The sequence below is a fragment of the Curcuma longa genome, chromosome 15 (genome assembly GCF_044706935.1).
Source record: "Curcuma longa cultivar G26 ecotype Majalengka, Jawa Barat chromosome 15, ITB_CL_G26_1.1, whole genome shotgun sequence".
NCBI classification, from domain to species: Eukaryota; Viridiplantae; Streptophyta; class Magnoliopsida; order Zingiberales; family Zingiberaceae; genus Curcuma; species Curcuma longa.
In genome coordinates, this window is record NC_133875.1 from 5,139,297 (window position 1) to 5,163,255 (window position 23,959).

General features: G+C 40.5%; 5 protein-coding genes across 6 annotated transcripts; 3 read left to right on the plus strand and 2 right to left on the minus strand.

The window, feature by feature from the left end:
• Nucleotides 1–407: 407 nt before the first annotated feature.
• LOC141845868 (NDR1/HIN1-like protein 1) lies at nucleotides 408–1,235 on the plus strand. The gene has a single exon (XM_074733871.1). The coding sequence runs from the start codon at nucleotides 452–454 to the stop codon at nucleotides 1,061–1,063; it is 612 nt and encodes a 203-aa protein (XP_074589972.1). The 5' UTR covers nucleotides 408–451; the 3' UTR covers nucleotides 1,064–1,235.
• Nucleotides 1,236–1,527: 292 nt separating this feature from the next.
• On the minus strand, nucleotides 1,528–5,448 carry LOC141845866 (uncharacterized). Of its 2 annotated transcripts, none has more exons than XM_074733867.1 (2): nucleotides 4,493–5,448; nucleotides 1,528–1,660 (listed from the first exon to the last, which is right to left on the minus strand). In XM_074733867.1, the coding sequence occupies exon 1, from the start codon at nucleotides 5,378–5,380 to the stop codon at nucleotides 4,514–4,516; it is 867 nt and encodes a 288-aa protein (XP_074589968.1). In that variant the 5' UTR covers nucleotides 5,381–5,448; the 3' UTR covers nucleotides 1,528–1,660; nucleotides 4,493–4,513. The 2 variants fall into 2 exon arrangements, with proteins under 2 accessions (XP_074589968.1, XP_074589970.1); XM_074733869.1 differs by lacking the exon at nucleotides 1,528–1,660 and having other exon boundaries at nucleotides 4,277–5,280; nucleotides 5,350–5,448.
• Nucleotides 5,449–7,515: 2,067 nt separating this feature from the next.
• LOC141845867 (protein STAY-GREEN, chloroplastic-like) lies at nucleotides 7,516–8,748 on the plus strand. The gene is made up of 3 exons (XM_074733870.1): nucleotides 7,516–7,791; nucleotides 7,868–8,041; nucleotides 8,129–8,748. Exons 1-3 carry the CDS (start codon nucleotides 7,660–7,662, stop codon nucleotides 8,624–8,626), a joined length of 804 nt encoding a protein of 267 aa, XP_074589971.1. The 5' UTR covers nucleotides 7,516–7,659; the 3' UTR covers nucleotides 8,627–8,748.
• Nucleotides 8,749–12,300: 3,552 nt separating this feature from the next.
• Nucleotides 12,301–23,408, plus strand: LOC141845898 (kinesin-like protein KIN-7J). The gene is given in 15 exon segments (XM_074733901.1): nucleotides 12,301–12,324; nucleotides 20,229–20,382; nucleotides 20,451–20,540; nucleotides 20,618–20,718; nucleotides 20,807–20,920; nucleotides 21,005–21,086; nucleotides 21,152–21,219; nucleotides 21,312–21,356; nucleotides 21,433–21,557; nucleotides 21,652–21,985; nucleotides 22,069–22,170; nucleotides 22,250–22,639; nucleotides 22,733–23,031; nucleotides 23,104–23,152; nucleotides 23,154–23,408. Coding segments are annotated over 12 exon segments (1,917 nt in total). The 5' UTR covers nucleotides 12,301–12,324; nucleotides 20,229–20,382; nucleotides 20,451–20,540; nucleotides 20,618–20,664.
• On the minus strand, nucleotides 14,584–15,773 carry LOC141845886 (B-box zinc finger protein 20-like). The gene is made up of 3 exons (XM_074733889.1): nucleotides 15,533–15,773; nucleotides 15,089–15,448; nucleotides 14,584–15,006 (listed from the first exon to the last, which is right to left on the minus strand). Exons 1-3 carry the CDS (start codon nucleotides 15,716–15,718, stop codon nucleotides 14,734–14,736), a joined length of 819 nt encoding a protein of 272 aa, XP_074589990.1. The 5' UTR covers nucleotides 15,719–15,773; the 3' UTR covers nucleotides 14,584–14,733.
• Nucleotides 23,409–23,959: the final 551 nt, after the last annotated feature.

Here is a 23,959-nt window from a genome sequence, read left to right on the forward strand (position 1 = left end):
ATATTATATATTCTATGATTCACTCTAACATAAAAATTATGAATGTGTTCTTGATTCAGGATTTAAATTAAAAATATAAAAGAGAAATAATAATAAAAAATTAAAAATAATATAGTAGAAAATAATTGAATAATTATACACACAGATAAAAATTCTTTTTTATAAAAAATAAAAATGAAACGGGACTCCACAAATAAATGGAATCCTTTTGATTTTTGTCCATTCAAACAAGAATAGGCAGGGCTGCTAGACTAATTCGACTGAACTCGAACTCAAATTGGACCGTCATGAGCCCGGTCCGGTTTATGCCGAGCCAGACCTGGCCGTCTGAACCGGTCGACACGTGTACTCTCAGTCGGTCTTAAATCCTCCACTCTCTCTCTCTCGCTCGTCACTCCTTCGCATCTTCTTCTTCTCGTCCTGCTGCTCCTCCGCAGCTCGGAACAGAGAGATGAGCGAGAAGAGCAATCGTGCCCCCCGCGGCGCCCGCCTCCTGCTCCTCTCCCTCCTCCTCTTCCTCTTCCTCGCCGGCCTCACCGCCCTCATCCTCTACCTCGTGTACCGGCCCTCCACCCCCCGCTTCTCCGTGATCGCCGCCGCCATCTACGACCTCTCCAACGCCTCCTCCTCCTCCTCCCTGCCCACCGCGCTCTCCACCAGCATGCAGTTCACTCTGCTCATCCGCAACCCCAGCCGGCGCGCCGCCGCCTTCTACGACCACCTCTCCGCCTACGTCGCCTACCGCGGCCAGCCCGTCACCCCGCCGGAGCCGCTCCCGCCCGTCTTCCAGGACCCCGAGAGCACGGTGGCGGTGTCCCCGGTGCTGGGCGGCGGGTCGGTGCCCGTGTCCCCGGACGCCGCCGCGGGGCTCGCCGCCGACGAGGCCTACGGCATCGTGGGGCTCCGACTCCTGGTGGTGGGCCGGGTCAGGTACAAGGCCGGCCCGTTTAGGGGCCGCTGGAACGGCATCTACGTCCGCTGCGACGTGCTCGTCGGCTTCAAGAAGGTGCTCGCCGGTCCGGTTCCGCTGCTCGGCGAACCGGACTGCGACGTCGACATCTGAACCGGCTCCAGTGCTTAAGCTTAGTTAATCGCATGTTAAGAAAGACAAAAACAGGCTGTAATTTTAATGTGCTTAAACCGCTGTTTCATATCTCTTCTATAACTCTGCTGCGTCGTAACCAACTCAGCTATACTTCGAGAGCCGTTGTTTCATATCAATCAATAAACAAGTCGTTCCCTCAAAACGTTTATATTTTGAGAAATGATACTTACCATGAAATGGTAAGTATGAAAGCATGACACTCACAATTGCATGTAGTAGGTCCCACTGCATGCCAGTGGAATCCACTGTCAATGTGAGTATTATGTTACGATTTTCATGATTTCATGTTGTGTATCACCACTCTTATATTTTCTATGATTTTTCTCGAAACAAAACAATGAAAACTCCTTTTCCAGAAATTTCTACAATTTTCTTCTTTTATGTCCAAGAACACAGTGCTCAGAAGAATCCAATTCTTCAACTTTCAATCTCGAATCCACTATGTTTAGTGCATGGAGATCAGAACAAGAATAACAACTTACTTTGCTTGGAGCATCCATTCATGTTCTCTACCTCAATCCCAACATTGTCTTCCTTTTGCTATTATGAGGGACCCTGTAAACACAACTTTAGGAGCTCAATTGAAGGCCATCAAGATTGAATGATCCATTCTAATCAATGAAATTTACAAAAAGTAAGGTGAGGTAGAATTCAATCAATGATCACACTTTGGTGGGCACAGAATCTGATGCCCTATGAACTACTAGTGTGTGATGATGACTGCAACCACAATGCTTTCTTCCTTTACTAGTTTATGGGGCTTTACTAAAGAATTGATGGAAAACACAGTGCTTCTTTCCTGGTTTTTTGGCTTTACCAAAGAATTGATAACCTACCAAATCAGATAACAATCAAGAAAAACAATTGATAACATAAGAAATGAGGTATCTCATTGTATTCGAGTGAAACTCTATCCACCAGAAGTGAATTTTTCTAAAGGTTTCCCTCTCCTTCCCCATATTTTTCAGACAGCTAGAATTTGAAAGTAATCGAAAGTGAAAGAAGCATTTTGTCTACAAAGTGATGTAAAAGACAGTAGTTTTATTTAGTGATGGATCCGAAATCATGCCTGTGTAACATTAGTGATACTTCAAGGTATACTTCAGTCACTCAATTTAGGAGTTCCAGGAACATGAACAATCTACTTACCAACTAAGACAAACATTTTTCATAGAGAGAAATCATAGAGTACATACTTTTTGTCATGCTCCACCATCTCACTACAACTAATCTTTCTTGGCGAGAAGCTTAGTTTAGCTAGTTCAAAGAAAAACAGAATATCTAATGTGTTCATACACGAAAATGTGTTACTGAAAAAAGAAACAAAATGGATAATAAGATGCATCCACAAGGAGATTAGAAACAGTTAAATAAATAAACAATAGTGGATTTAGAGCCACTACAGAGTAATAACAATGCTATCAGTTTCTGTTTTAGGGGTAATAATTACCTGACAAGAACCAGCCCTCAAACAAAGAACTTGCTAATGTTTTATGGTAAAAACATTAAAATGGCATCACCAACTTACGATAAATAAGTCATGTTCCTTTAATCTTCATGGAACTACACTCATTCAAACCATGGGGAACAGGGATGATCATATGTCTTTTACACATTATTTGATGGAGAATATAAATTACAAAACACCTTACGCTATCATTGGCACACATATTCACAATAAGTACCCCCAAACATTTCAAATGCTTAAGCAGTTTGATACAGTGCAAAAGCTAAAAGTATAAAAAATACAACAGAATTACCAAATAGTAACTGACAGATTGCCAAAATGGAGCCAAATTTCAATCTTTAGAATAAGGCTGTCATTCACATACGATATTAGAATACAAGAAGACTTTGATCTACTCCATAACATATATGTTGGGAAATATACAAATTCAGATTGAAAATTTAGCCAGTCAACATAATCAAAATATTATATTTGTTTTGTAGAAATAAAATGACAAAATGGATCCTTTGTTCTGATGTTTTACTCAGCACTCTTCTCTTAGATAATACAACATTTGGATAACTAAGCATGAGATTTCCTACAAATTTTTTCTTTCTGTAGTAAACTACCAATGGAACTTACTCTATAATTTGAAATTTGAATTTGTTTGAATAATTTCTTTGAGTTAGAAGTTTAAGTTAATAGAATTTCTATTTGTTTAGTAAATTATTCCCACTAATCATTTTTCTCTCTTTATTTGTTCACAACTTCCTATGAATCTATAAACAACAGTTCTAGCAGACCCAGAAAAGGAATGGTAATCTTTGACAAACAAGAGAAAAAATAATTATTGTTTCGATATAAGATGGCAAAAGAAAAGGGATTCCTTCATTTTCCTTATGTCGAATAGAGGATTCATAAAGACCAGTAATCCTTCCTAAAAGGATTTCTTGTTTTCCTTTTTTTCTTTGGGCATCCTTCCCTTGTATTCTCTTCCTCTATATGACTATAACTAAGAATAGGATACAAGTAATGGATTCTCAGACATCCCACAAAATGAAAAAAAAAAGGCATAAACGAAGCAATGAAATTTTGCATGTTTAGCCAACTTGATGTTGAGAAATCCCCACACCTAGACACTAATTATGTGAGATTGAAACTCTGCAAACTCCTTTTTAAGAAGTAAAAAAACATGTGCCGAAATAGCAGACACAGAGAAGAATAAAGGGCCTTGGACTCTAATAGGCCTGCAAGACAACTTCTGCGTGTCCCTAACCAAAGTCTCTCATATTGGGATTGTTTATTAATGATTGATCAAGCTTAATGGATTCATCTTCTGAAACAAGAAATTTTGGTCCTAGAGGCACAATATCAACTACTTGGTGTCCGTCCTATGCATCAATAACAGTTATCTATATCCACCCCTTTTGTGAATTGATCTAACATTATAGACTGTATTGCTACTTTTATTAAGATAAATCTGACCCCTTCCTCTATTCCCATCTACATATATGTTATATATGGGATATTTGAAGTAGTGAACATTTTTCTTCGTAGCAAGATGGGAGAAAAGATACAAACATCACTTCGGCAAAAGAAGAAAATATGTAATATAGCACAAATTGTTACAGAAAAACTAATCAGGCATAGGAATTTCAGCTGTCATGTTGTTCACATACTAATTTACTATTGACATTATACAAACATCACGTTGGCAAAAGCAGAAAGTATGTAATATAGCATAAATTGTTAGGGCAAAACTAATTTGACATAGGAATTTCAGCTGTCATGTGGATTACATACTAATAAATTATCAACATTGTTCAAATCTTTCAATACCCTCACCTTATACACCAAAACGGAAACAAATTTCTATAGTAATTGCAGATCATGCTTGGGAAATAGGTTAGTAACTGTAATAAATCTAACCAAAATTTCACCTTTATCTACCCAAATCATCACTAGGACTGCTGTATGATGCCATTAATATCAACCCATTTCCAGAAGTGCCTCCTAACAAAAACTGCCTTCTCCACTGCCACAACTCCCTCACCATTCTCTTCCGAAGAGAACTCTCCCACCTCCGGCAGTCCTTCCACTTCGGCATCAACGGAATGCAAAATGTACCTTGCAGGCAGGCCTGGGTAAGAGGCGGAAGCCCTTTCCTCCACCCTCATTTGATACGAGCCAGGTAAAATCCTTACCACATCTTTCCCCAATTCTTCACGAACTGCACGCTGGGCAGCTTCCTCCACAGCCTCCCCGGGCATCATCTTCTCGGAAAGGGGGCGGGACCTGGATCGCACCGTGCCATCAGAGAGAAGCTGGTGGGATTCGACAAGGACTTCGCCTCTAGAATTGCGGATCCTGACGATAGCCACGTTGACAACTCGGAGGACGGTAAAGGCTCCATCTTTTTCGCCTATCGCATCATCCTGGGAATTGGGTTGAAGTTCGAGACTCGTCTCGCCATGGTTGATCTCGAGCCACAGATTACTAAGAGATTTGGTGCCAGGAACCGCACCCCATGAGGCGACAGGGTCGAAGGGGAGGTGAGGCCGAATCCAATCGGAGAGAGACTCGGGAGACGAGAAGGTGATCGGCGGCGGGGAGGAAGAGGGCGGTCTCATGGGAACCACGTGGTAGAGGCGACGGCGAGGTGCGGAAAGAAGATTAGCGGGAAGGGAGGGGGGTTTCGATAGGTGTAGGGCCGAGAGGGCGGCGGCCTCTGCGACAAAGAAGAGGAGATTAGGGGGAGAGGGAAAGGGGAAGGCGGAGAGGAGGGCGGCGGTGAGACCTGCAGTGATGCGAGAAAGTAGAGGGCGCATCAGGCGGCGACGGCGATGACGGCGACGTGGTGGTGGGAGATCTCCGTCGCCATGGCCCGACCAAGTTAACGAACGAAGTAGCGTGGTTTGCGCCGTACGGCGGTTTTCCGGAGATTTCTAGGGCTAAAAAAAACCCAAGCCCAAACCGGTTTGAGCCGGCTCAGAACGTGAGGATTAATTAAGAGGGCATTCGATTTGGAAAATTTTTTATATTTTATATTTTATATTTTTTTATCTAATTTTTAAAAAATAAATTTGATATGATATATTATTTTTTATTTTTTATAAAAAAAAATTTAAAAATATATTTGATTTGTTAATATGAAAAATTATAAATAAAATAATTTTTTTAATAAAAAGACCATCCAAGAAGGGGATCAAATCTAATCCGACTATATGGGACCGTGAGATACAAAATAAATTAAAATTAATTAATTCAAAGAATTGAATATCTAAATTATAAAAAAATAAAAATAAAATTTATCAAATAAATAATTATAGTATAATCAAAAAAGGATCGGCATAATTTGATAGAAAATTTTGAAAGGAAAAAAACATTCAAGAGATAAAATACCAAGTAAATTGGATCAAACAGTTTATTTTTGAGATACAACCATGAAGATTTCTATCTCACCAACACATTATTTGTGTCGACGGATCAATTCCTACATTTTGATCCTCTTGGATGCTTCCTTCCCTGTTCCCATCCCTTTAGGAACGCGAATAGTAAAAAAGAGTTTGTTACTGCCTCGTAACGATTCTGAGCTTGGGTTCTGGTTATTAAATTTTCAAATTTGTCCAAGCTTCTCTCTGCTACTCGGATATCCCTCAGCGTCGGCCGCTTAGAATCATGGAAAGAGTTATCTTAGCGCAGGACCTACTTTCGTTGCCTCCCTCACCGCAAGCTCACACCTTTCGCCAACCCCTTCGATGCCAACTCCCCTTCGTCGCCGCCCGTTTCACCTCTCCGGTCCTCGACTTTAACTCGGAGGAATGAACTCCATCGCTTTTGATGTTGAAAGCTGCCTTGGACCCCCAAAGGCCGCTCCTTTCCTCTCCGCTTTATGGTAAACAAAATAAAGGTCCAATTTTTAACGTCGGCATCACGGTTCCCATTGGAGGCGCAGGGTTCGTGGAGGGCGAGGCAGAGATGCCTTAGTTGTTGGGGTCAAAATTGCAATCCTTAAGTCGGGAAAAAAAAGAATTATGTGATGAGGTTGTGACGTTAGGGAGAAATTTAAAGGTGTGCGACATTACTGTAGTCGCGTTTTTGTATTTTCTATTTTTCAGCCGCAGTTTTCATTCTCTATTTTATCATTTTTTATTATTTTAAAAAAATAATTTTTTATTTTTTAGAGAATGAGATTGAAAAATACAAAGTAAACAGTAATTTTTAAAAACTAAAAAAATAAAAAAAAAATGATGAAACCAAAACCCCAATCCCCCCCCCCCCCCCCCCCCCCCCCCCCCCCCCCCCCCCCCCCCCCCTAATACTCATCAACAATAATTCATTTTAACTAAAAATAATTTTTTTAAAAAAATTAATAGTAAATTTAGAAAGAGAAGTTTAATTAATCCACGCCATTTGAGCACTCCAAAGTAAAGCACTGAAAATTAGAAAAATCTAGAGTCCACTTTGAATTAATTTGGAAACGACAATTTCTTCCATTTGGTCCGACCGGATAAAGATGATGACTCGACCGGCCCTCTCGTCAACTTTCACCGATTGAAAAAAAAAACCTAACCGAACCGATCAGCCAATCCGAATCTCAAAGCGCACGCGTCGCACTCCAACCGTCTCCCACTAGATCCCCACCGAATCCAGCCGACCAAAATCTGAGTTACGGTCAACCCGCGCGTCTGAACTAAATTTCTATCCAAACTCTCCTCGAACACACCACGACACGTGTCCAACAAAAAAACAAATAAAAGCAATTAAATAATCGGGAAAAAATGGTTTTACTTGGTTGAATTCCCAGGGAAGCAACCGGCCGGCTGCGGCAAGCGATCGTGATTCGCACACGCCGCCTCTTCTTTCTCACCGCTACTGCAAGCAATCTCACTGACTTGCCGCTTTGGCCAACCTCCCTTGTCCTCTTCCTCCCCATCAGCGTGCATTTAGAGATCTCACGTTGGAAATCACGGAGAGAAACGTGGCGATTCCTCCATTCTGATTCGTATCGCCTTCTAAAGCCTTCTGTTTGTTTGCCTCTGACTTCCGTGGAAACCGGAGGAGAATTCCTAATTAGGGTATCGCTTCTCCTTCTTTCTTGGTGAGGATGGGATTCGCAGCCGCCATGTTGCTGCAGCCTGTGCAACTGAAGCAGCGGAGTGACTTTGCAGAGCTGAGAAAGAGTCCTGTGTTCGAGTTCAGCAAGCAGAGAAGAGGAAGAAGACGATCCGTTGTTCCGGTATCATCTCTAGTGTTTTTCTTCTTCTTCTTCTTGTTCTTGTTTTTCATTTTGGAGAGTTGATGGTGGTGATTAGGTTGCAAGGCTGTTTGGGCCAGCAATCTTCGAGTCGTCGAAGCTGAAGGTGCTGTTCTTGGGAACGGAGGAGGAGAAGCACCCGGGGAAGCTGCCGAGGGCCTACACGCTCACACACAGCGACATCACCGCCAAGATCACGCTCGCCATCTCCGACACCATCAATCGCGCTCAGGTAAGTCGATCTTTTGATCGGATCGGGCGAGCGTCGGATGTTCGTCGCGTGTTCTTACTTAGTTTTGGATGCTCTGTTTTGGAGCAGTTGCAGGGGTGGTACAACAGGCTGCAGAGGGACGAGGTGGTGGCGGAGTGGAGGAAGGTGCGCGGGAAGATGTCGCTGCACGTGCACTGCCACATCAGCGGCGGCCACGTGCTGCTGGACCTCATCGCCGGCCTCCGCTGCTACATCTTCCGCAAGGAGCTGCCGGTGGTGCTGAAGGCCTTCGTCCACGGCGACGGCGCGCTCTTCGACAGCTACCCGGAGCTGGAGGAGGCCACCGTGTGGGTCTACTTCCACTCCAACCTCTTGGAATTCAACCGCATCGAGTGCTGGGGCCCGCTCAGGGAGGCCGCGTCGATGGGTCCTCCTCCTCCGGCGGCGGCGGCGGCGGCGGAGGAGGAGGAGGAGGCGGGAGGAGCGGCGGTGGAGCGGCCGCGGCGGTGCGAGGCGGATTGCAAGTGCTGCTTCCCGCCACAGAGCTTGATCCCGTGGAAGCACGACTTGCTGGACGAGTACCGGGGAGCCTGCTCCGGCGACTAATGTTAATTTGGAAATTGGATCGAAATTAAATTAAGAATAGATAGAAGATCATAATTTATTCTTTCACATGATAATAATTAATAATATAATTAATGTGATGAAGGCTAAGAACGATTTGTAAATATGTAAGTGCCCTCGATTATAAACCTATGTGTTGCTAAATTTATCAAAAGAAGACAAAAGAATTTCCTTGATTACTCAATTTTACTATTTTACAATTGAATGGATCTTCATGAGTCCATGTGCTTGAGTATTGTTGTCCATGTGCTTGTCCATGAGGCAATGGTGCAACGGTAGGACATTTGGATTGTGACCTAGGGATCTGCAGTTCGATCCCTAACTACGGCGTATTTGCAAAAATTTTCTTCCAAATGGAGAACGCAATCAAAGGATGCTGGACATCTGGATTGGCCGCCACATGCGCTTCCTGATTTACCCTGGTGGTCGGTGGGAAACTTCCGTGGGACGGGACCAGCCACCACAGGGATTGAGTCCATAAGACTGATTGGGATTTATCATTGTTGTCCATTGTCCCCAGGGCAATGGTGCAACGGTAGAACATCCGGTTTGTGACTCAGGGACTCGCGGTTCGATCCCTAGCTACGGCGTATTTGTAGGAATTTTCCTCTAAATGTAGAACACAATCAAAGGATGCTGGGCATCTAGATTGGCCGTCGTATGCGCTTCCCGATTTACCCTGGTAGTCGGTGAGAAATTTCTATGGGACCGGATCAGCCACCCCAAAGATTGAGTCCATGAGACTGAGATTTTATATATATATATATATATATATATATATATATATATATATATATATATATATATATATATTGTTGATTATGGACAGTCTTAAGTGGATAAAAATCAAATATGGATAAAATTAAGATAATATTTTTTTTATAATAATCAATTATAATTTTTATAAATGATCATGAAACTCACTACGTGGGATCCTATTTGTCACACTTTTATACGATTTCAGTACAGAGAGAGACGATGCATTATAAGAGACTACAATGATAACGTGCTGCTCGTGCTACATGTGCTTGACAGCTAATACATTTAGGATGCGTCCACGTTTCTTTTTATTAATGATTTTTGTTTACTGTTTCTCACAGTTCGCAAACTAATTGGTGCGTCTCTCTTCCTCCTTCTCTCATAAACTATTTTTTAAAAATAATAATAAAACATAAAAGGTTTCTAATCTTATTTTTCATCCAAAACATATTTCTTTAGAATAAAATTATTACATATAAAACATTATTAGACCTAAATACTCAATTACCAGGTAGGTGAGGAGTTGTTTAAGTTTTCGGATTTATTTGAATGGACGAAAAGTCATTCATTTCCAAATTAATTGGGTAAGTGAGAGTCTGAATATTTAAATTAAAAAAATTCAATTACAACTTATTAAAATTATTTTAATTTAGTTAAAATTATTTAATATTATATTGTAACAATCAAAATTGTTTATGACAATTTTAATTAGAATTGTTATGATAATATTAAAATAAAAATATTTTTAAATTGAAAAATAAGATAAATGCTTATAAAAAATTAAGGCATCTTTTCAATGACAGTGAATTTTATTTTTTTAATACTTATCTGATTATTATTATAATTTGATATTAATAATTAAGTAGGACTAGGAGCACGTGCTTAATTTGTTTTGTCTTTCCCAAGTTGGTTTTAGGCCCACAGTCAGATGAGCCATTCACATCCAAGATGTTCATCACATTTAACATGATCATTATATTTTTCATCATGTCTCCATGAAACTCACTCGGATTCATTTTTTTTATATTTTTCATCATCCTTATTTGGTATTTTGTTGAGAAATAAATAGTGTCATTGAACCAATTTATTTTTAGCAATTTGAGGTAAACAAAATTCTAATCTCTCTCTCTATATATATATATAATTTAATAGCTTGCGCATGCGATGCGCAATAAAAGATTCCAGAAACAGTGTCATTTTTTTAGATGTCCGACAATATTATTTTTTTATTTTTATTTCATATTTTTATTTGATACATTCCATTCCATGAGTAATTAAATTTTTTTATATTTAATATTATAATCTAATTTTTAAATCTTAAATAAAAAATTTTAAATGACTTAATCGTAAATAAAAAAATAAACAAATAAAAATAAAAATGACATTATTACTGTTTCAATTATCTAAAATACTTTCCGAAATATTTTATCACAGATGAGACCCGCAGAATATCATATAGGTAAGAAGAATTTTATCTTAAATTAGCAAAAGTGAACTTCTATTAGTTTGAAAATTGTATGTGCTTGTTAGACTAACTTGTTAATATTCTCTTGTGACTAGTTTAGAATAATAGAAGAAATTAGAATGATTTAATAGAAAGATAGTGACACAGACCAAACCTTCCTCTTAAATTGCCTCATATGGTTGCCGAGAACCTTCCGAATGTTCCAAGTCCTTGCAGAACGGAAGGTACAGTGCCAGTAGAACTTAGTGTATATAATACTGTTTGCATTTTGTTATTTAGAGCATCTGCAAAGTGTTACCATGTTATAACACTAAAAAATTTAAAAAAAATATATGTGGTGTCTGGCTGGCCCACCTCACTGCGCATGAACGCGTTCAAAACATTAAACTCGTTCATGTGCCATATCATTTTTTTCTCTCTCTTAAGGTGTTATTAATGTCTATTAATGCAGCGTTGCGATTGCCCTTACACCAAATTGAAGAATTTGTTAGTACTCTAATGAAATTTTGATATGCAATCAAATAAATTTAAAATTATATTTTGATTATATTTGATATATGTATTTAAGTATACAGACTTAAGATATCACACATAATTCAGATGAGAAACATTGACAGAAGAAGTAAACAAATGAGAAGAATGACACGAGAAAAACTGACGGACTTGGTGCATCTAAGATACAAGGAGTTGTGAAAGAATACTCCGAAGGAGCAAGAATGATGCACGGGAGCGTGCATCCGAAGGACGAGAAGCTAGAAGGAAGACTGTGCAAGATGATCAAGACAGAACGAAAGAGGAAAATAATTAACACAAAGTTGACCACTCCATATGCCTAAATCCATTACGAGCGCCCTTAGAATCCAAGTGTCTGGATTCATTCTAGGCGTTTGGATACTCATTCCAAGTCAGAGCAAGTCATTACGGATGAAGTCCACATTTGCGAAATCCAAGCGCTCGAATCAGTTCCAGAACGTTCGGATTGCAAGGAAGCATCCAAACCCGTTAATGGATCGTTGCTAGAGTAGATTAAGTTCGACGAATTCAGACGTCTGGAAGGCTTCCAGACGCTCAAAAGTGTCACTCAACAATAGATCGAAGAAAAACTATAAATAAACTGAAATTTGAACAACAATGTACACACTTGATTTTATTTACTTTCGTTCAATTTATTTTAGTGTTTACACTTAACCATTGTACGAAATTTTTCATCTTCGGATCATTTCTGATAAGAAGATTTTTTAATGGAGCCTTCATAATTTTTTTCTGCAAAAAAAAAAAAAATTACGGAGGTAGTGTGGGTCGACGTATCCCGGCAACTCCACCACCATGATCTGGGCAGCACCACAGCCCTCGAGAACCACCTGGGGGTCTCGGATCTAGGCCCAGCCCAGGCCCACGTCAGCGATGAATTGGAAACCATGCCGCCGGAGGAGGAGGAGGAGGCGGCGGTGGTTCGGTTGGGGGGAGGTCAAGTTCGCCGCCTCCGCGATGGTCGGGGAGGGAGGAGCCAACACTGTCTACCTCGCTCGCTTCTCAGATTCCTCCCTCGCTGCCGTCAAGCTACCGTACCGAAGCTACGCTACACGAATCGAAAACTCACAGATGGCGAGGAGAGGGCGAGGGCCGTCGTCGTTCTGAAGGATGATCGGGGTCTCTCTTCCGAGGAACTGGATGACCCTTGTCCGGTAATGGATCTCCTCCGTGGCGCCCGCCGTCGGATCACCTCGCGGCTCCTCCGCCGCCATCCCACCAAACCGCCGATGCTCGGAATCTACTTCGCCTGCGATTGTACGCCGTCTCCGAGCTCTACCTTTCTTGTTTGTCGGCGGACGAAACCCTAGAAAAAAGGGGGGATCGAGGAAAGGAGGAGGAGGATGACGCCATGACGGCGAGGGGCAACAAGCGGCATTAGCATGAGCAATCCCGACCGTCGAATTGAACCGCAACGGCCATGATTGGTCCAAAAATCGTATAAGATGAAGGAACAAATTAGCCCGCGTTACTTTTCTAAATCATTGTGATTAAATATCCATGTTAACTATTTTAGGCTTAAGCCAATACAAATATTAATAAATTGAAGCATATACTTTTTGTTTTTTTTTCTTTTCCTCCCACGTCAGCAAATACCAAAATAAGCAAAAAACGGTACAAATCGAGTGAACTACCAGGCAACGGCAACTGACACTTACCCCATCGAATACCCGCGGGACCCACCGGCATTCCTCCCCCTAATAGTTTAAATTCGTGCGTCGCTCGCTCTTCCTCCGCAGCGTCTCGCATTCAGCTTCGCCGATGGCCACCGGAGACGGCGACGGCGACGGCGACGGCAACGAAGACGACGTTCCCGCTGCTCCTTCATGGCCTATTCGATCATCGCAAACCTCCAGTGTCGCAGATCGCCTGCCCGCGTTCGCGTTCCTTCCGCACGAGCTCATTCGCCCTCGCCCTTCCTCGCAGCGGGAGCAATTCTTTCCGGAGATTCCTGCTCCTTCACTGCCTCGTCGATCATCGCCAATCCCCTTCGCCGATCTTTCGCCACCGTTCGCTTGCTTTCCTCACGAGCTCATACCGCACTGCCTTTCATCGCCGCCAAAGAAATCCTTCCAGGAACAGGAGATTCCTACTCCTTCACAGTGTCGTAGATCATCGCAAACCCCCACCTCCGATGGCCCGATCCCGTTATCTTTACTTCCTAAGGAGCTAATCCCCGCTCCCCTTTTGTCACCGCCAAAGAAATCCCTTCCGGATCTTCCTGTCACGCTCTGCAATCCCAACTTTAGAATACCCATACCCCGAAACTTGCCTCCCGGGCCATGGGATCCCGCCGAAATCTGCCCTGCATTGTCCGATCTTAGGATCTCCGACGAGGCGGACCTCCTTCCGGACTACATCAGCGATTGGGAAGGTCCTCGAACACTGGGGAACTGCAGCTTTCAACGGCCGCCAGATCAGGGAGCTCCAGAACGGAATCCAACGGACGGTCGAAGAAGCGATTGCAGTTTCAGGCGGAAACGAGCAGCGAATCGGCGATCTGGTTTCGACGATTACTGAATTAAACAGCTAATTTCTCACTTTTCAGAGAGAAAGCATAATGGTAAAGATTTGATTTGGATTTTCGAAATTTTTCCCCCCTCTTTGTAGACTTCTTTTATCAAGAAGCAGAAAATAATTCCTCAATCAAAAACATGCACAGGCACGAGCAGTTCATTACATTAGAATATACTCTGTTTTTTCAAGCTCATGACTTGTTCGTCTGCAGATTGAAGCAGAGTTACTTCTGTTTCCACAGGAGGGGGCGGCCTTCAGATGATTTGAAGATGTTTGTACCAGGATTTATTTCAGTTTGTAGGTCTTCAGATGATGTAAAGAGAAAGCAAAACGAACCAGGAAAAATTGACTGAATGAATGCTGAATTGTATCGCATCATGTGCTAATTCTTTTGGATTTCCAAACAATGACAGTTGATAAGTGCTTTCAAGCATCGATCGCAGCACCACCACCAACCATCGCATGTTGTTAAGAACTCTCAAGATACAAAGGTACTTTGGTTGCTTCAATCAAGCTCAAATTTATTAAAACAATAAATTCTGTTTGACATTTGGTTGCAACCTGCAGGGCATTACTAGAACTCTTATTACCATGTATCATAGAAAACTATAGTCTTCTCTCTTCTTTTGATAGAATCAACATCTTAGTCTGAACTAAGTAAGAAAGCTGGGGAAACATAAACATTTTTACACTAAATGAGTCTGGAAATTTGAAGCTTCCACAAAGGCACCAGCCAAACCAAGCTCTCTCCATGGCACAGAACTTCATCCTAAAAACTAACAGAGTCGAAACTATGTGAGCCAAAAGGCCGGCCAAGTCAATAGAACCAAAGTGAGTGCCTTGGCCTCTTGGTGGGAGCTGAAGCAGGGGAGATCTGTGGCACCGTGAACGCTTGTTCCCTCCACTGCTCTAGCGCTGTCACCTTGCTCCCTTGGCACGGCTGGTAGTGTCCGGTGCCGGCGACGGAGGCGCTGGCAGGGAGACACGGCGGAGAGAACTGGGGCACCTGCAGCGCCCACGCTGGGAGCTTGTCTGCCGCCGGATACAGCCCCCCGCCGTCCGGCTCCGGGAATGGAAGCAAGCCGTTCCCCTGCGCAATGAACAACAGAACTCCCTGTGAAAAAAGATGCGATTTTTTAGGGTTAGGAAAGCGAGAAAGGGCACCCACGAACCGTTGTGAAATCCACCATCGCAGCGGCTGCCTCGTCGACGAGAAGGTCCTCGACGCACCATCCCGGGCACGTCTTGGTTAGGTATTCCGAGATGCTGCTGGCGTCGCTGATGCCGGTGGTGCTGCAGCTGGTGGAAGCGTCTGCGACCGATGTCTTATTCTCTTGGCTCACGGACACGGCGGTCTTGGTCTCTGGTCCAGTGGAGGGAGGGGAGGAGATCGGCACGGCGGAGAGCCGGACACCGGCGAGGAGGAACCTATTGTGTTTCATGGTGAGACGATTGGCGCCGTGGACGGAGGCGTCGCAGTCCTTGCACAGAATCGCCCGGTCGTCTTGGCAGAACAAGAACCCTCGCTTCTCCTGCAATTCCCAAAACCGAAACCAACAGAGGGGGGTCAATCAAAACCCAACCTTTCGCCGTCGATCTCAATGGCCGAGGCGGACCTGGCAGATGTCGCAGAGCGGGTCGGACTGGGCGGAGGGGGCGGAGAGGGAGAAGCGGCGGTGCTTTCCGGCGACCTTGTTCGCGCGATGGACCCGCTGGTCGCAGGCGTCGCAGAGCGCGGCCTCGTCGGCGCAGCAGAACACCGAGGCTTCTTCTTTGAGGCACACGCCGCAGACGATCTTCATCGCGCTCCCTTCGTCGTCTTCGACGTCGCCAAGGACGATGTGAATTGGAGCTTGGGGCCGCCGTAAGACTTAATATTCAGTAAGCCTCGGAAATCATGCTGGAATTTATGCCGATGAGACGGCGACCTGGGAGCTTTGCCATCAGCTACCACTTTGTTTTAAATTTTACCATCAGCCCATTTGGTCCATCGAAGACCGAGAGTTCGACCAAATATCCCAGAGTTGTAGAAGAGGGCAAAGTATAGCTGAGTTGGTGAGTTGGTTACGATTTCACTTTTTTTGCTGAAGAGAGACTAAATATAGTTACAGAACAGACTTATAGAAAAAAGTTTAAATCTCAATGAAGTGAGCAATATTCTTCTGTGTCATGACCAACTGCAATTTTTGGATTTACCTTCTTCATAGATGGTCGTGGAGCCGACCATGTGGAATCGCTATGATGGCGGATTCCACTTTTTTTTTTTTTTGCAGAAGAGAGTTTGACCAAATGATTTGTCTCCGGGGCATAACTAAATTGGTTATGACGGAACAGACTTATAGATGAGAACAAGAATTAGAATTTTGACGAAGTCAAGTAATATCCTCCTCCACCGTAATCTGTCGTAATTTTCTTCATTTATCTCTTCACAAATAGTCGTGAGACCGACCATGTGAGACCGTTGGAGATGACGAATTTCATCTTTTATAAAAGAAAGTTAGATCAAAATTTAAATTCATTCAAAAAACAAATTCATAAAAATAATTTTATTATTTTATTTATCTAGAGTGAAATTCTTTCAAATCTGATATTAAGTTTAAAAAAATTATGATATTAAATAGTCAGTCAGAATTTATTTATATTTTTTGATTTATTTTATTGATTGATAAAAATTCCATCACTTCTAAAATTAATTAAATAATAAAAATTATATATATATATATATATATATATATATATATTAAAAATAAAAAATCAATTGGAGCATCATTAATTTTGAAATGGTGGGGAACTTTTCCAAAAAAAAAAAAATTCGTATTGCTTTATGGAAGTTACATTGCATGACACTCTTTGCTCTTCCACTAATTACTTTATAAAATATTTTTAGTCTCTTTCCCTCTCTACTTTCCAAATTCCTCGTGTTTCTTACTTTCTCAATAATCATATTAAAATTTAATCAAATTGATTAATGATTACGTACTCATCTAGTGGTAAATGTGTTAGATTCCAATGTGAAAGTTTAAATTTATATAATGATACTATTGAATTGATAAAGATATTTCAAAGTGAAATTTGATGCAAATGAAATTTCATTTGGTGGTGTTTAAGATGTGTGTAATGGGGTGCGTCCTTAGGTCATGGGTGACACAATACGAGTTTTTATTTTATACGTAATGTGATCGATCATATGAATAGGATTATTTAAGTGTTATTTATCTTAATATAAAATTCTTCAAAAATAAGATTAAACTTTATTTTATAAATACAATTAACTCTATGGCATGAGATTAGTCGCATGTAAAATTACAATTAATTTTAATATGAAATAAAATATTTTTTTAATTAATATAATTAACTCTCATTGAGAATTTTAAATTTGAGAAAAATAAACAAGTCATAAGTTGACAAAGAAAATTTTCAAATATATGTATTTCAACTAGTCAACAAAATAATATTTTGACTTTTATGTGGTGGAAAGTGCATTGGATGACTATATTACATTAGTACTATTTTTATTATATTTTTTATTGATCAAGTTGCTTACTAGTATCATGTGCAATGATTTTTTAATTTTATATTTTCCCAAAAATATTTTAAAATTATAAATCAATAAATAAATATGAACATTTATTATTTCTTATAAATAAGAAAAAAATAATGTAAAAAATATTTTAAATGTTTTTTTAAAAAAAATCTAAACAAAGCATTATGTTAGAATAATTAGCTAAATTTTCTTTAAATTTTTACTATAAAGAATATTTAAAAAAATGAGAAATTGCTAAACCAAGGCATTTTCTTATTCAACTTGTTTGAGTTGAGTTTGAACATCCTATTAAGATTAATAATTGAATTTTAATTCACTTAAAATTACAAAAACTTAAATATCTATAGACTTTATCCACCAAATTTGATATCTTAGAACTTAAATATCTAAGGTCAAAATTACACCACTAAATAAAATAATGTATTTGTAATGATAAAAACTATGAAATCACAAACTTTGAGGAAGCATCTCTCTACTTTCAAGTGATTAGCCACTTCCTTTCATTATACGAATTGTGCCTTTTAATCTTATTTAAAACACAAGGAATCTTTTTTTAAGTTAGAGTTGAAGTCAATTTATTATCTTTTTCAAAAAGCAAATATTGCACCAAGCACCTCTGATAAAAATGACAGACCTCATTTTTTCATTCAAAAAATAATTAAATAAGTTCTTTTGCATCAAATAATTTCACTTAACATGGTTCTAAAGTTATTCTTAAACTAACTTATTTAAGTCTTAGAAAGGATGTGTTTGGAAAAAAATCAACTTGGTGAATAAAAGAGCTTATTAAATAATTTTTATTGTCAAGATTTTCAATTAATTTTGGATTAACTCTTCTTAGATATATATTTAACCTTTTATATATATATATATATATTGTATTCAATTTTTTTATTCACCTTGTCTACTTGAATGAAAAGAAGAAAAAACTTAGTTATATTTATTAAATGTTTAAGTCTTATTTGTCTTTATTTTTTTTTCAAAAGGATTGCACATAAAAAATTGTCCTCATCTCTATTTCTTTTTAAATGAACAATAAAAATTTCATATAAAATCATGGCCGTTCCATTTTAAATTTAATTTTTATTAAAACAAGTATTTCACTATTGAATTGTGTATAACTACTCAACTGTCATTTAGTATTATTATTTTTTATTTAATTTTTGAATCGATCAAATATATTATAACAGTTAGTGTTTATATTTGAGATCATCTCCAAATGAATCATCGAGCATCTGACTTTTCTGTTGACAGAGTTGTGCATGATCTATGATCTACGGATAGGATAGAGGCGGGGGTGTCATGATTTAACCGTTCCAACGCTTAAGTAAGTTCACTAGCGAAAAATAGAGAAAAAAAAAGGAAAGGAAGCATGGAAGGAGAAACTATTCATGGTGTGTATGTGCGCGTACTTACACCCACGAGAAACGAGGACATTATATGGAATCATCAAAAGAAACATCCCATCAACGGTAAAGAGTGTCACATCGAAGGTAAGAAGAATATCACATCATTATAGTAGTTAGAGGTCCCATCACCCATGCTTGTGTGGTCCAATACCATGTTGTATTAGTAGGGTAGATGACCTACTATTGGGTAAGAGAGCGAACTTGATAAAATTGAGCTAATTGAGGAGTTGACCTCTATCCGGGATATCATGGGGTAAATCGGGAGTAGAGTCGGTTGAGCACTAAATGGGTCACGGAATCGATCAGGCGACCATAAGTCGACCATGTGGGCACGGAGTTGGTTGAGCTCGAAGCCAAGCAAGAGCTCAGACACCGAGTTAGAGAGGGGAGTTTGGGTGTAAAGCTCGAACGGGGAGCTAGGATAGGTGCCTAGCCGAGTTGGGTGCAGAGTCGGTCTCGGAGTCGGGTGTAGAACCAAGCTAGGTGCTGAGCCGAACTAGCTACAGGGTTAGGCGTTGTATCTGACATATCGTCGCCAATGAGACTAATCTTTCTTTAACTAAAATATACTAACTCATAATAGTTAGGAAATCATAACTACTAAATGTGAATCAATAAAACTATAACGGCGTATCTAATCAATTCAAGAATTAGACAATAGTAACAGTACTGAGGAGGATATTTAAGTAATTATACATTATTGGCCACTAAAATAATTTATATTTTTGATAAAAAATTAAAATGCAGCTTCCCTACCTACGATGATTTAGAAAACTATAACAGTCATCTAATGCGCTTCCCGATTTAGACAATAAATGGTGGTCGGTGGAAAATTTGAGTAATTATAAATTACCACCTAAAGTAATTGAGTTTTGATAAAAACTTAAAATGCATTTATCATTTTTTCAGAAATGCAGGGCTTCTTTCATTTGCGAAATTAATTGGCTATAAATTCAAGAACAATGAATTAATTAAAACAAATAGAAGTTAATTTTAAGCTTTTCTTTTTCCTCTCTAGTCCCTTAAAAATGAAGTAAAAAGTGGAAGGTCAAGAACAGACCTTCCTCGCCTGGCCATGCACTCTTTTTTTAGTTTCATGCAAACACCTCGACAATCTATTCCAAGCAACCAACAGATAAACATCGGATCAGGGAGGAGGAGATCCTGGAGAAGAGAAGAGGGAGAAACACACGCCATTAATTTCTTCTCAACAGAAACAACATCTCTTCCTTTCTGCAATCCAATTCTGTTCCACAAAACAGAGATGGCACAGGTTTGTTTGTTCATGAATTTCCTGACGCACTGTTCGTAAAATCTTTTCCTTTTCTTTCTCTTCTGCAGGATTTTGGGACGGCGGAGGAGAGGATCTCCGTCTCGGTGAGGCTCAGGCCTCTCAACGCGAAGGAGGTTGAGAAAAATGACCCTGTGGACTGGGAGTGCATCAATGGCACCTCTGTCGTCTTCAAGCCTGGCCTATCTGAGAGATCCCTCTATCCCTCTGCCTACACATTCGGTGTGTTTTCAGAGATTTATCTGTTCATATATAAATCGACACGAACTGAAATTTGATGAACATATCAGACAGAGTATTTGGATCTGAGTGCAGCACCAGGCAGGTTTATACAGAAGGTGCAAGAGAAGTAGCTCTTTCAGCTGTCAATGGAATCAATGGTTAGAACAATCGAACAGCCCGTTTAAACATTCATATAAATTATTAAAAAACATATATTCTTGATCTTTTTTGGCAGCGAGTGTGTTTGCATATGGACAAACAAGCAGTGGAAAAACATACACCATGAGTGGAATCACTGCATACTGCGTAGAAGACATATATGACTACATACAGAAAGTATAAATTACTCCAAACTTCTCTAGTTTTTAATTTTTTTAAAAAAAAGTTTTGTAGAACAATATCACTTATTTATTTTCTGTAACAGCATGAGGAGAGACAATTTTTCTTGAAGTTCTCGGCAATGGAGATTTACAATGAATCAGTGAGAGATCTTCTTAGCGCAGACAGCACTCCTCTCAGGCTTCTTGATGATCCAGAGGTTGCTAGAGAATTATTCATCTGTTTATTATTACTTTTATTATTATTTTTTGGAAGAAAGAACTAGGAATATCATTCTTCTCAGAGAGGAACTGTTGTGGAAAAACTTACAGAGGAACCTCTGGCGAACGAGTTCCATCTCAGGGAACTGCTTGAAACCTGTGCAGGTAAAATTCCATGACAAAGAAATGCTTAAATTATTAGCTTTTATAATCTGTTTTTTTATTTTCAGCACAAAGACAAATCGGAGAGACAGCTCTGAATGAGACGAGCTCTCGATCTCATCAAATCCTGAGACTGGTTCGCCTCTTCAGCCATATAATTTTAGCATTAGACTCTCGAAAATGGAGAGAAAATATTATGATGATTAGTCTGTTTATGGATTACTGCAGACAATCGAAAGCAGAGACAGTTCGAGCACTTTGTCAGCTGCTGTGGTACGTTCAGTCTGCTGTCGTCTTGTTCATGAATGAAAAGCTGAAGAGATAACGAGGGTCGTCGTCTTCTTGGCAGAATTTTGTTGATTTAGCAGGAAGCGAGCGCGCATCGCAGGTGTCGTCCGCGAGCAATCGGTTGAAGGAAGGCTGCCATATCAACAGAAGCTTGCTCACGCTAGGAACTGTGATTCGCAAACTGAGGTTGCAGAAATGAGTTTGCGTGATTTCTTTCTTCTCGGCGTTCTGTTTCCGTCTTTGTCGCTGATCGACGTCTTTCCTTTGCGGAGCTGAGCAGCAAAGGGAGAGGTGGGCACGTTCCATTTAGGGATTCCAAGCTGACGAGGATACTGCAGCCTTTCTTGGGAGGCAGCGGAAGGACCGCCATTGTTTGCACGATGAGCCCCGCGAGGAGCCACGTCGAGCAGTCGAGGAACACCCTGCTGTTCGCGAGCTGCGCCAGGGAAGTCGCGACCAATGCGCGAGTGAACGTGGTGGTGTCCGACAAGGCGCTGGTGAGGCGCCTGCAGAGGGAGCTCGCGAGATTGGAGACTGACCTGATGAATGCAGGACTGGAAACTCGCGTTCATCATTCTGATGCTCTGAAAGATAGAGACGCTCAGATCGAAAAGGTTGGTAGGGATATCTTGTTCCTGCGTCCTCAACCTGCAGAAAAAATGCACCATTTTGATCGCGTGCTTGTTCTTTGTTTAAGATGGAGCGGGAAATCAAGGAACTCATGGCGCAAAGAGATCTGGCTCAGTCTCGACTCGATGATCTGCTCCACGCTGTAGTCGATGAACAGTCGAGGCATTGGGTGCTTGTTTCTGCTCTGAAAACTGCTGTGTTCGCTTACATTTGTCTGATCATCTCCTTGTTTCTTTCACTTTCTTTAGGAAGAATCGAGTATGCACAGTGACTGCGAAGATGGCCAGAACCCAAATGCACACCAAAGCATCATCGAAGAAGATTGCAAGGAAGTTCGATGCGTCGAGGTCCATGCATTGAGCAAAGGGTTGAATACTGAAAACGAGAGCTTGCTTCCGCTGAATGATGTAAATAGTTCAGCAAACAACAGTGAGAACTTGATTGAGCTTGAAGTAGAAGCTCCAGAGAAAAACGTAATGAACATTAAGGCGTTTGCAGTGACCAGAAGTAGAAGCTGCAAGCCGAGTTTGATGAGCAATTCAATCTGCTCTTTTCTTGAAGATGTCGAACAAGATAACAAGGAGTTCTCCCTAACGCCTGAACAAGTAGAAGAATCTAAGGCCAATCTGCAGGATCAAGTATTTTGCTATGAACTGCTTCGATCCTTCCATTGGATATTTTTGAGGACGATCAATTATTCATTAAGATTTCGAATCCGCCAGTTTCTGCAGGAGGCTCAGCGAACAGAGTTGGAAACTGATGGAGAAGGGGAGAAATGCTCCATGGAGTCTCTCTCGCGGCCATGGCCATTGGAATTCGAGAGAAAGCAGCAAGAGCTCATCCAGCTTTGGCACTCATGCCATGTCTCCTTGGCGCACAGAAGCTGCTTTTTCCTGCTCTTCAAAGGCGACCCAGCCGACTCCTTCTACATGGAAGTAGAATGCAGAAGGCTGTCCTTTCTGAAGAACAAGTTCTCCCACTCCCAGGGAAATACTGTTGGTGATGGCCACACATTCTGCCCTTCTTCAAGGTATGGCCATGGCCGGGAACCAATGTAACTTCCTGATCAGCTAAGGTTCTGAATGATCGACACTTTTAACAGCATGAGGCATCTTCGTCGGGAGAGGGAGAGACTATGCAAGCAGATGGAGAAGGGCACTCTCGCCGGAGGAAAGGGAGAGCCTTTATGTAGATTGGGGAATAAGCTTGAACTCCAAGCAGAGGAAAATGCAGCTATCGCAGCTCGTGTGGACTAGACTAGACGTCGAACATGTCCGGCAAAGCTCATCGCTCGTCGCAAAGATCATCGGATTTGCAGAGCAAGGGGAGGCTTCGAAGGAGATGTTCGGACTCAGCTTCACACCACAGCCCACTCACAGGAGATCCTTCACATGGATACAAGGGTAAACTATAATCTCCTCTGTTCTTCGAAATCCATCACTTCAATGGTCTCACACGATCGATTTTACGACTATCTATAAGATGGTAAATCGAAAAACTACAATTCACTATTACGGAAGAGGTATTACCTCATAAGTCTGTCCATATTAATCAACTCGGTAAGTCTGTTCTCTTCTCCTCTATTTCCTTGTTGGGGTAATATTTATTTTAGATGTTCTAAAAATATTTAAATTTTTTAAATTATTATTATATGATCTTTAATATTATATATAAGTGTTATATATAAGAGAATAATATTTAAAGTATAATAATTTGATTCTATTCGTAATTAGAAATTAAAGTTAGGATATTTAATTTAAAATTACTAGCAAGGTTTATTATATTTTGAATGAAATGATCTTATCTGGAATATGAATGTGATTATGTGAATAAGTAGAGGATTCATGATTAATCTATGATTGTCATGTAAAAGTATTTTGAGTAATTAATAGATTTTTATTTATAATATTATATTTTTTTTGACTTATAGACTAATGACACAAATGAGAGTGTTAAAA